This window comes from Microcaecilia unicolor, chromosome 6, assembly GCF_901765095.1.
Source record: "Microcaecilia unicolor chromosome 6, aMicUni1.1, whole genome shotgun sequence".
NCBI lineage: Eukaryota > Metazoa > Chordata > Amphibia > Gymnophiona > Siphonopidae > Microcaecilia > Microcaecilia unicolor.
This window is the reverse complement of record NC_044036.1, coordinates 81,593,731-81,606,358: the sequence shown is the minus strand read 5'-3', so window position 1 is coordinate 81,606,358 and position 12,628 is coordinate 81,593,731. Positions and strand designations below refer to the sequence as shown.

Here is a 12,628-nt window from a genome sequence, read left to right as displayed (position 1 = left end):
GGCGTATGAACCCGGCACTGTATCAAAGCAGGGAGTTCCATACCTATTTGAGAAAGAGCTGGATAGATTATGTCGCAGAAAATGATGTACAGGATGTGACCCCAAGAGTATTCTGGGAGGCCTCAAAGGCAGTACTACGAGGGAAGATTATCTCGTATGTGGCCTCAATGAATAAAAAACGAGGGGAGAGAATTCGAACACTTACCTCGCAATTGAAAGAAGCGCGACGAGCGCTCATCGGGTGTTCCTCTGACTCCACTAGGAAGGCATATGTGGAACGGAGGAAAGAGGTGCAAAAAGTGTTGGAGGAAAGTGCACCATATAACATAAAATTATACAAATACAAATTACACCGGTGGGGCAATAAGACGGGTAAATTACTAGCATCCCTAGTGAAGCAAAGAACGGCAAAAAGATTTATAACTAAAATAAGGAATAGGGAGGGTGAAGTTAGAACTCAGCTGATATTAAAAAAGAGTTTGTTGAGTATTATTCAGCGTTATACCAAGCAGGGGATTTCTCAGAAGATAAATGCCTGGAATTCTTTGAAGGGTTAGGGCTGCCCAGGATTTCTGAGGAACAGAGGAGGGGGCTAAACGCACCTATTCAGGGTAAGGAAGTGCAACAAGTGATTAAGCGCCTTAAGTTGGCCAGGGCGCCAGGCCCAGATGGCCTAGGGGTGGAGTATTATAAAATATTGCAGGATGTCATGGTTGCACCCTTTATAGCTATGTGTGAAGAGAGCAAGGAAAAGGGGGCATTGGGGGCGGTATTAAATCATGCGCATATTGTGTTGATCCCTAAACCGGGAAAAGATGAGGAATTGGTGGGTTCCTACAGGCCCATATCGTTATTAAATCAAGACATCAAGATCCTGGCAGCGGTGTTGGCGGACAGATTGGGGAAGGTGGTTTCCGACCTGGTCCACCCGGACCAGGTGGGTTTTGTCAAAGGGAGGTATGCATCAGCTAACATCCTGAAGGTGAGCCGAATACTAATGGAGGGTGCTGGCAGAAAGGGAGACGCAATAGTGGCAAGCCTTGATGCAGAAAAGGCTTTCGATAAGGTCGTTTGGCCTTACTTGTTTTGGATCCTAGACCGCTTTGGTATTCAGGGAGATTTTCTGGGATGGGTTCGAGCGCTATACTGCCACCCAACAGCGCAGCTTCTTGTCAATGAGTCCCTGTCTGATACATTTACTTTGGGGGGAGGGACTAGGCAGGGTTGCCCCCTCTCACCGCTGCTATTTCTTCTGACTCTGGAACCCCTGGCAGCAAAGCTAAGGCAGGACACCACGCTGAAAGGACTAAAGGTGGGTGGGGAGGAATATATTATTAATTTATTTGCAGACGATATGCTGCTTTTGTTGGATGAGGCATCTCGGACCCTGCCACTGGTTATGTCCTTTATCCGAGCTTTTGGGGCTTTTTCGGGCCTCAGTATAAACTTCGACAAGTCCGAGGCCCTACCGGTAAATGACCCGTGTATTAGTAGAGCATTAGACTCCTTTCCATTACGTTGGGCTACAGAGGGTATTAAATATTTGGGGATCCACATTAGTGCAAATTTGGCATGGGTATACAAAAAAAATGTGTTAGACCGATTAGGAGAGATAAAAAACATATGCCAAAAATGGAAAGACCTACCTGTGAATTTTTTAGGGCGCATAGCGCTGGTTAAAATGGTCTTATTGCCCAAGATACTCTACCCGTTACAAATGCTCCCTTTATGGGTTAGGGCTTCGGAGGAGCGTTCCTATAGAGGTATTGTAGGTACCTTCATCTGGCATGCCAAATGCTCGCGGATAGCGTTTACCAAATTGACTAGGAATAATGGGCAGGGGGGACTCCGACTCCCAGACCTACGGGTTTATAATGTAGCAGCACTGATGCGGTGGATACATGAATTGATTACGGAGAAGGGTTTTTATGCCCCCCGGGGCTTTTGGGAGAGCTGGTGCAGGCCAAATGACCCTTTTACAGTTTTAGAATCCTGGGCAGTACAGGGGGCAAGAAAGAAAGTGGATAATCCCTATGTAGCAGCCCTTCAATTGGCTTGGAGATGGTGGAGAGGACAGGCGGGAAATAAAGTGGGGGTCAGCCCGTTCCTACCGTTGGTGGGGAACATGGCTTTCCCGGCGGGGATGGGAAGGTCAGTCTTCTGTAAGTGGAGGGATAAAGGTTGTCGGTTTATAGGTCAATTCCGGGGGGAGGGGGAAGATGTCTTTCCCACGTTCGCCACAGTGTGTGACGAATTACAGATTCCTGGCTCTCACTTCTTTGCATACCTCCAGGCGCGAGATTACGTACTGAGTGTGGAGCGTCAGAGCAAGGCGATAGCACGATTTACAAAACTTGATCACACCTTTATGCAGATGACCCCGCTTCATAATAGGCTGACTGGCTGGTGTCAGTTGATTAGGGAGAACATGCAATCCCCCCACTTAAAATCACTAGCTGCAACGTGGAGTGAGGATACTGTGGAAGAGGTGTCGGTGGAGAGATTGAGCGCAGTCTTTCGATGTCTGCGGGGGCTAACACCGAATGCGTCTTTACAAGACACACAGTATAGAATCCTTTACAGGGTGCATATCACTAAAGTTAGGGGGAAAGCCCTGGGAATGTGGGACAGTGATACATGTGACAAGTGCGGGGGGGCAGTGGGCACCTTTTTGCACTCCTTCATGGAATGTCCTACTCTGCAGGAACTATGGTCTGGGGCGCTAACAACTTTGGAAGAGATATTACAGCGCTCAGTGGAGTGGCAATATTCAATCACATTAATGGGTTGTGGGCAGGCTCTTAAGGAGCAGGGGTTGAGAGTCTCACAATGTAAATTTGTTTTGCTAGCCTTGATTTTGCTTAAAAGGTGTGTGCTGAAACAGTGGGTGCAGAGAGAGCCCCCGGCCCTTGCAGTGTGGAAACATAGTATGCTTGAGATGGCTCATTGGGTGGCTATGAGATACAAATTTGTGACCTCGCTGGGTGCTCGTCAATATCGTGACCTGTGGGGAAGAACATGTGCCTTGTTCATGATGCCTACATAAGAAGAGTATAATTGATTAAGTCAGTGCGCTGTTTAAGTGATAAAGGATAGGGGGGAGGGGTCTTTGCTGGGGGAGGGGAAGAAACGGGGGGGGGGGGGGAATAAAAATAAAAACATGGAATTCAGTAGATTGTTGGCAGAGTTGTCAAGACATGCTTTGTTGTTTGTATTAATGTTGCTCTTGATGCCTGTATATGAATCCATGGAACAATAAAAACATTTATAAAAAAAAAAAAAAAAGGAAACACCCGATCAGCCCCGGGCAACGGAGGAAAGGTAGGGGGAGACCAAGAGGGACCTGGCACCCATCAGGTGTACACCACAAGCTGCAAACAACCACTCAACTCCTGTCTGTGCTAAACTAGGCCCAAAGGACACCAGTAGCCAGATCAAACAGAGCTGCACAGAGATGTCCCTCCACCTGCTAGATAGAGAGAATACTGAGGTTCAGCTGGCTGCACAGGTCCACATATAGCAAATCTCAAAGGTTCTCTATCTCCACCCTGCTGGTAGAGGGACACAACCCACAAGCCTCTGGATTGATCTGTGGGACGCCATGGAATACACATCTAAAACATTAATTACAGTTGCATATCTAATACATTGAACCTAAAAAGCATATTTCTCATCAAATACATTGAACCTAAAAAAAAATCTCTCTGAAACAAAAAAGACTTTAATGCTTTCTTGAAGGAATATTGTGTTATTTTCCGAATTTCTAAAGGCAGTCTGTTCCTCTCTGAAGCAAGTTCTGCTGCAGGCCCAAATATTCTGCCTCACACAGGTTCCTTCACAAACATCCAAAAATAGGAAATTATGGACCTGTCTACAAGCAAAGAGCAGACTGCGGAATAGGAATCGCTAGGCTTCTGCCTCCCACCTGCATGGCTCTCAGGTATGCGGGAAGGGAAATTACTTTTTTTTTTTTTTGCACCGCTTTAAAATAAGCAGTCTGCCTATTCCTCTGCAAAAAGGTGGATAAAGCTAAACCAGGCAGCCCAAATACTTATTTTTTTTAAAGGCTGCCTGGAGTGTGGGGGGGCACTCACAAGGAGTGCGGGAGTGCAGAAGGGGGATGGACACCCACTCCTCCTATGGCATGGGCCCTGTGGGGACCGAGCCAAGTGCCTCACCAAGTTATCACCCATGGGCGATGACTATGGACTGCAAAGCAATGCTCCATGCTCTACCAAGTGTGGTCTGTGAACTGGGAGCCTGGCAACGAGGCAGTTAGGTCAGGGGCCAGGTAGCTTCCACAACCTATTATCTGCTGGAGGTAGAGAAAATACTGGCATTTTTTCCCATAGCACCAGCTCTTGTACTGTTGATGTCACTGTGAAAAGTCAGATTCTCTACTTCCGTCTGTTGGTGAGAAATACAGCCCACTAGTAAGGATGATGCCGCCTAGACGCTAAGGAAAAGCACACTAATATGAAAGAGAGCATACTGGATGCATGCACAAACGGTTCTACACTAGCGGCATCTTTACCTTGCACACAAAACAGCATCCAGAGTTGCATAAGCACACATCTGCAAGTGTGCTGGCATGCTAGTCTGTGCAAAAAATTTTTATAATACTAATACTGATGTACAGACTAGCACACTAGCACATGCAACCCTGGGTGCCGATGCAATTTTTTTATGCTCCGACATGAGCATGCTGGTAGCTCAACAGTCCAGCACTGTTCCTCACTCAGTTGCCCTTTATTTTTCTATCACCCGTTTTCCTCATGGACCCCAGAAAAAAATGTTGCAGGTCTATAGGACTCCAGTAAATAGAAGAAACAGGCATGGAACTCTCACTAACGCTGACCACAGAAGAACGTGTGAACCTTTTACACCTCCTCAGACCTTACATTAAAACCCCAGCATTGAGCTCAGCCTTCTGGTCTTCCGTGCATTTCTCTACATTTGTACTGAACATCATGAATTAACATGGATTTAAATTGTGCTGTGTGCTGCTGTCTATGGAAGGCTTTGCAAACAGCTTGTGCGCAAAAAACTCACCCTTGCATTGTGCGCCTACAAAATTTTGGGCTAAAGCCTGGCACGTTTTACTGCATTAGCTCCTGTGTCAGAAATGTCCTCCTTTTTGTTGCTTAAAACCGAGAGGCAGAAGTCCAATCTAATCTACCTAGGTCTTATAGATTATTTAAGGACCATGCAATATGGTTTACAACAGTATAAAAACAATCTGAATGTTACTGTATTTGTTTAGCATATAAAAATATAAAAGCAATTAACACAATCACTGGCTCAACAGCAAGGGTTAGGTCCATACTCACTTGGTGACCCAATGACCTTACAATCTAAAAACATTATTAGTACATTCCCTCACAATGAATAGGAAATAGTATCTACCCTTTCTTCTCTCTCCCAACTCTCTCCCTTTGCTCAGATCCATGTCCCTTAACTCCCAAGATGAAAAGTCTCCACCTGCTGGAGCAATAAGACATCTTTAGGGGGATATGGCTGAAAGGCAGATGTGACGTTCTTTTCCCATGCAACTGAGTTTCATTCAGGTTTCTGCTCCAAGGCAAATGAAATTACACATCATCCAAAAAAGAATCATGGGAATGCTAGGATTCTGCAGCCAGAAATGAATGCTAACTACTAATAACTGGTTTGGCAAGCTATGCAGAGCACGGGACTAACACCCTCAGATTGGGGAACTGAAAACGGACTGAGAAAAGCTGTCATTCAACATAATACAAAACTTTCAGGGCTTAGAAATGAACTGTAACAACCAAATAAGCACAATTGGGAAGAAGAAGGTTCTAGGAATCAGTTTGGTCATAGGCCAACTAACCAAACATATATAAACCAGGCCTCGACAGATTTTCACAAAATCAGGAGCCAACAGTGGACACCTCTCTTGCTTTTCCAGATCAGCAACAGTTCTTTTTAGAAACTGGCTTACTAAGGGCTGTTTTCCTATTTTGTTTCTGTGGGCAAAGAAACTTTAGTAAAATCAGTTTCTTACAGCGCCTCTACAAATCTATGGCAAAAATCAGTAGTCTCCCTTCACAAAGCATGCTATCACCTGTGTGAAAGCAACCTCTAGATAGAGGCATGCCTCTGTTTCAAATGTCACCAAAACTTGGCTCCCCTCCTCCTCCCCAGCCTTCACCCACTCCCTCTCCCCCCAGCCATCACCCACTCTCTCTACTACTACTACTACTTATTTCTATAGCACTATGACATACGCAGCACTGTACACCATACACAAAAAAGACAGTCCCTGCTCAAAGAGCTTACAATCTAGATCCTCTGTCTCTCTCTCGCTCCCCCCAGTCTTCACCCACTCTCTGTCTGTCTCTCTCTCTCCCCCCAGCCTTCACCCACTCTCTGCTACCAATTCCCCTTGCCTCGCAGGTTGCCTTTGCAGAGGAAACAGCATGCTTCCTAGAAAAACCATTATGGAATTCTAGCAGCACTATGGATCTTTACCATCATTTACTACCTCACTAAGGGCCCTGTTTACTAAGCCATGCTATAGGCACACAAACTTATTAGCGCATGCTAACGTTAGACACACCCATAGGAATATAATGGGTGTCTATCAGAGCACGTTAATTTTTTAGTGCGCACTAAAAAGTTAGCACGCCTACAGCGAGGCTTAGTAAACAGGGCCCTAGGATACAAATATTAGTGTCAATGAACTCTGCTGGATTTTGCGCACATAAAAATGAAATTAAACCGTTTATCCTAGTACAACAAATTATATTATCATTAATAATAATGTGGGGTATAAACGTCAAAAATAAATAAATATCCAATCTGTATAAATTAGAAGACCTCTTTACTTATATACAAGAACTAGAAATGCTTTTTAACAGCACTAGCTATCCATTACACAAAAAACTAATACTATAACCTTACCTTTCCCCTCAACTTGGAAACAATGACTGAATATCTGACAACTCACTTTGAACCAAATGGGACATTTTGAAATGAATCACTTTCAATAGTGAGTAAAAAAGTTGTCTGGTGCAGGCATAGAATACAAGTCATTTCCCACCCTTTTTATATGATGTAAGAGATCACAAAAAGATGTTTTAACACAGTGCAGCCATATGGTTTCCTATCTATAGCCAAAGCTCTTCTGTATATTCTAATACTATACACACAATGGCACAGCTGAAGACTATATGGTACCATTAATAAACTTATCTGAAAGAAACACTAAATACGAAGCATGAAAACTCTCGGACTGTGGCTCCCAAATTGCAAAAAAGTGATCTACAAAACTGTCCACTCTGCAGACTTCATTTACCTAGGAACCAAATGATGGAACTCCTTACCACCCAAAATAAGAAATATACAGGGATTTACTAGATTCCGCAAAATCCTCAAAAAGAACCACCATATCTCAAAACAATTACCTGAATTGGTTATTACTCTATTTACCATTAACTTTCTCTTTGCTTCATGTACAATTTCTCATTTTTTTTTGTTACATTTGTACCCCGCGCTTTCCCACTCATGGCAGGCTCAATGCGGCTTACATGGGGCAATGGAGGGTTAAGTGACTTGCCCAGAGTCACAAGGAGCTGCCTGTGCCTGAAGTGGGAATTGAACTCAGTTCCTCAGGACCAAAGTCCACCACCCTAACGACTAGGCCACTCCACCAAATTTAGATTTTCTAAATGTTAAACATCCATAGCTGTCCCAGTACAATACTGTACTGTAAAACTGGATTCTTATAACAAATTACTTCCTTATGCATTATACTTTGTTATGTATCCTATACAGTTTATTGTAAGCCCCAATGAACTCAAACTTGTTCGGGATAATGTTGGATATAAATGTCACAAATAAAAATAAAATTCGTTGTGTTTTACTGTTCTCTTCCTAATTTCAAAGCCCATTGCCACTTTTAACTAGTTCTTGTGACTTTCTATTGTATTTTCATACTTAGAACATGTTTCCAGCTGAACAGTAATCACAAATAAATTAAATTTAAAGGCAAAAGGAGGCAAAATAAGTTCTTCGCAGCCTAACCATATAGCGCAGGGCCCAGCCGTACATCTAGCAGCGTTACAAAAATTGTAAAAGAACGTAGCAGTGGCAGCTTCGGTTTCTAGAAGTTAAACCAATTCGATGCATATATATCAAACTTGGAAGTACTTTCTGGGGGGAAAAGGTTAAAAAAATGTTCACTTCCACATTCTAACCTACAGTTAAACGGATCCCCAAATCCAGGAACTGAAGATAAACTACCCATGACTGTGTAGTCAGTACATCCGAAGAATAGGAATAGCCCCCTCTAAACGAAGAAGCCCAGGGTTCAACTCACCGTTCCGCCGTCCTTAATAACAATCTTCTTAGCCAGCATAACGCTGCGGTTCGCCCGTTTCTTTTTCTTTCCCTGAGTCATTTTACTGTCATAGGCTCAACGTGGCCCACTAACAACCAGACAAATGTCACAACAAGCACTGTAAGCTGGAGAAAGACCCTCCTTTGCTTTCCATCCGTTCATTCACGGCCGGCAACCATCACCATTTTGGAACAGTCCAAAGCGGGCCGCGCAGGCGCACGTCACATTCACATGGCGCGATTCACTGTTGGCTGTCATCAGCTCGATTGAACTGCGGAACCGCCTCCCCTACCTGCGGTTGCGCGCCACCGGAAAGACGGGGCTGGTACGGGAAAGAGATGGGCTGGGCTTGAAACGCAGAAAAGCACGTCAACTTCCGCTAACTGTCCCGACTGACAGACCTTATGGCTGGGGGTTTTGAAGCATGCGTATGCTGTAGCGTGTGGTTTATATTGTGTATTTTTCGGTGATGGTTCCCAGGGCCGCCGAGGGGGGTGGAGGGTGGGGGGTGGGCAGTGGTGTGCTGGTAAATTTTTAACAACAGGCTCTCTCCCAGGTTCCAATCTAATTCATGTTTAATATGGGATAAAATGCCATAACTAAGTAAATAAACAAACTTTTAACGTTCAGCACCTGATTCTCAAAGTGGACATATTCCAAACACTATAATGAAAATAAAATTATTTTTTTTCTACCTTTGTTGTCTGGTGACTTTGTTTCTCTGATCATGCTGGTCCAGTATCTGCTTCTGCTGCTCTCTATCTGTTCCCTTGACTCCGTTTCCAGGGCTTCCTCTCCATTTATTTCTTTTCTTTCCTCCTTTCTTCTTCATTTCTGGTCCTCCGCATACTTGACTGTACAGTGGATCCAGCTTCTGCCTATTTTCTCCATCCATGTGCAGTTTCTCTCCTCACTTCCTTTTCCCTCATCTAATCTCCTTCCTCTATCTTCCCTCCATGTCCAGCATTTCTTCTCTCTCCCTTCCCTCCCCTCCATCCATGTCCAGAATTTCTCTTGCTCTCCCCGCCGTCCATGTCCTGAAACTCTCCTCTCTCCCCTGCCCCTCTCTATCCATCCATACCCAGCAATTCTCTTCTCTCCCCTGCCCCCTCTGCCAAGCAATTCTCTCCTCTGCCCATCCATGCCCAGCAATTCTCTCCCCTGCTTCCCTCTGCCCATCCATGGCCAGCAAATCTCTCCCCTGCCCCCCTCTGCCCAGCAATTCTCTCCCCTGCCCATCCATGGCCAGCAAATCTCTCCCCTGCCTCCCTCTGCCCATCCATGCCCAGCAGTTCTCTCCCCTGCCCCCCTCTGCCCATCCATGCCCAGCAATTCTCTCCCCTGCCCATCCATGCCCAGCAGTTCTCTCCCCTGCCCCCCTCTACCCATCCAGCGATTCTCCTCCCTCCCCTGCCGCTCTGAAGCATGTCCAAAGATGTCCTTCGCTCCCACCCTCCCCTCCGTCTTTTTTTAATTACCTCCGTCGAAGCGCTGCCATTTAAAGCCCTGCTGCGTGCTGGCTGGCCGTCTCCAGGCTTCCCCTGCTTGATTCGGATGATGTTCGTGCCTTAGACCCGCCTTCGCGAAAAAGGAAATGACATCAGAATGAAGGCGGGACTAAGGCACGAACATCATCCAAATCAAGCAGGGGAAGCCTGGAGACGTTCAGCCAGCACGCAGCAGGGCTTTAAATGGCGGCGCTTCGACGGAGGTAATTAAAAAAAGAGGGAGGGGGGCGAAGGACATGGTTGTACATGCTTCGGAGCGGCAGGGGAGGTAAGCATGGCCAGTGATGGCGCCCTCCTGCCATGCTTACCTCCCGCAATGGAGCCGGCTCGCCCCCAACAACAACCGGCTCGCAAGAGCTGTCAAAATTTAACAAGCGGCTCTTGCGAGCCGGTGCGAGCCGGCTCCAGCACACCACTGGGGGTGGGACAAAATTCCCCAGGGCCTGGGCCTCCAAGGGGGGCTCGGAGCCGCAGTCCCCGATTTCACCCGCTGTGGCCGTGCCCCACGCATTGAAATCATCACAGCACCTCCTCACCTGTCACCTCCGTGACTGACAGAGGGATGATCAGAAGCAAACGCCGGCGCTAGAGGCTGTTAGTGTCATAGTAGCACCGGTGTTTGCTAACGCCCTATGATCAGAGCCCTCGAGCGCATGAAACAACACGCTCGAGGGCTCTGAACGCAACTAGCATGCAAATGCATGCTGAACAGGGCTAAACATATTCATCCCCAACGATCAGCGGCCACCGCGCCAAAGATTGGGTTGCTGGCTGTGGCAAACAATACACCAGCTCCAAGCTGGCGTTAGGGTTTGCAGATCATTGGGGAGGAATGGTGAGCCCTGTCCAGCGAGGTGACAGGTGAGGCACTGTGATGATTTCAATGCAGGGGGTCCGGCCCAGTGGTAGGCGGGTGGGGACTGCGGCGCGGTGGCAGCAACGACCTCCTTGGAGGCGGGGCCCCGGGGGCAGCCGTGCCCCCAAGCCCGATCCAGTCTCTCTGCGGCCCAGATGATTCCTATTCTTTTTGGAATTCACTATCCTTGGTGCTCCATTTGGAGAACTCTCACTGCAAATTATTAAACCCCCTTGACTGAGGCTAGCAGTGTTTCATCCCTCCCCCCCCCCTCCCTTTTTTTTTTTTTTTTTGTTTGTTTGCAAAGTTGTTGGATTTTCATGTTGTACTATTCATGCCCCGTCGTCCTGTCCATTGTGTGATGTTTATTGTTATCTAGGTGCAGATTTTATTAGGGCTTGTAAGTCACCATGATGTTATTCCTTTATTTTCGAATGGTGGAAAATCAAATACTGAATAAATAAAATTATCATGCAAACTAAGTTCTCTCATTCTGACTAAAACCAGGATGTTGCTGTAAAATCAGAGAACCTGAGTCATGCATCGGTGTCTAAAGTCGCCATTAGACACTGCCAGGTCAGCTGCCTGCTGTTAATATCTGGCTCAGTGTTAGGGTTTGGTCTATTGTTCTAACACTAGCTAACGTATAGGAATTGGGCAGGTAGAGAACGAAGTGTTTTGCTTTATAAGTATATTCAGGATGGGAGCAACTGTCTGATTTTGTTGTCAACTAGACAAGAGGGACTGATTGGAGGTTCAATATATTTCAAGGAAACTATCTGAACAGATTTTACACGAACCAGTAATGCAGTGATTTTCAAAAATGAATTGGCCAATACATTTTACTAGGAATGCAATGGATTGCAGGGACCTGAAGCAGCATAGCTTGGTAGAGAAAATAAGATGTCAGAGGAACCTGATTAACTTCTTTTCTCTGGCTGACCAGAGAATTGGATTGAGGGAGAACAGTTAGTGTAGCCAATTTATAAATAAACTGAAGCCCCCCCCCCCCCCCTCTCTGTATGGGCCCTAAAGTTACTGAGTTAGAAACTTCTTGTGGTAGAGTTCACTTTAACAAGAAGGGCAACACCGGCGATGTGCCAAAAAGATCAGTTATGTTTTGTTTTTAACATTTCTGTAAGCAGTATTGTGGCAGAACTGTCTGGTAAGATCTCTTTGCACCTAATAGCAAAATGTACAATAGGGTAAAGACCTAAGGGAACAGTACAGTATAGTAAGCAAAATACTTCTGTGGAAGAAGAAAAAAAAAAAAAGAGTAGGACATGGGGGTGTTTATATTTGATGAACTTAAAGTGGCCAGACAGGTAGAAAAAAAACCAGGCAAAAAGCCTGAAGGATGCTTGAGTACATAGGGAGAAGAATCACCAGCAGGAAAAGAGATACTGCTGCTTCTTTATAAGTCCCTAGTAAGTCCTCTTTCAAAGTAGTGTACAATTCTTGAAGACTCCACCTTCAAAAATATATATAGTTGGTGCAGAGAGTGACTACTAAAATGAGAAATGGCCTTGTCTTAAAGGATAGAAAGGCAGATTTGGAAGATCTCAATATATATACTTTGGAAGCAATGCAGGGGAGGAAAAATATGATAGAGATATTTAAATACCTTGTGTGGCATAATTCACAGGAGATGGGCCTCTGTCATTTGAAAGGAAGCTCTAGAGCCAGGGTACATAGGATAAGGTGAAAGGGGATAGACTCAGCAGTAATCTGAGGAAGTACTTCTTTACAGAAAGGGTGGTGGATACATCAAGGTGCCTCGCATTGGAGATAAGGACTATATCTAAATTCAAGAAAGCATAGGATACACACAAAGGATGTCTAAGGGAGAGGACAGAATAGTAGAGAGTAGTTGGCCAGTATGGTCAGTCTGGACAGATC

The 12,628-nt window shown here is 45.5% G+C and overlaps 1 protein-coding gene across 1 annotated transcript in view; it reads right to left on the bottom strand.

Annotated features, from left to right (window-relative positions):
• Window positions 1–8,588, bottom strand: part of MFSD14A (major facilitator superfamily domain containing 14A) — a 108,878-nt gene extending 100,290 nt beyond the window's left edge. Inside the window, exon 1 of the mRNA XM_030205797.1 lies at window positions 8,345–8,588. Coding sequence (XP_030061657.1) covers window positions 8,345–8,425 — 81 coding nt within the window. The 5' untranslated portion in view covers window positions 8,426–8,588. The remainder of the gene's footprint in view (window positions 1–8,344) is intronic.
• Between the last annotated feature and the right edge of the window lie 4,040 nt (window positions 8,589–12,628).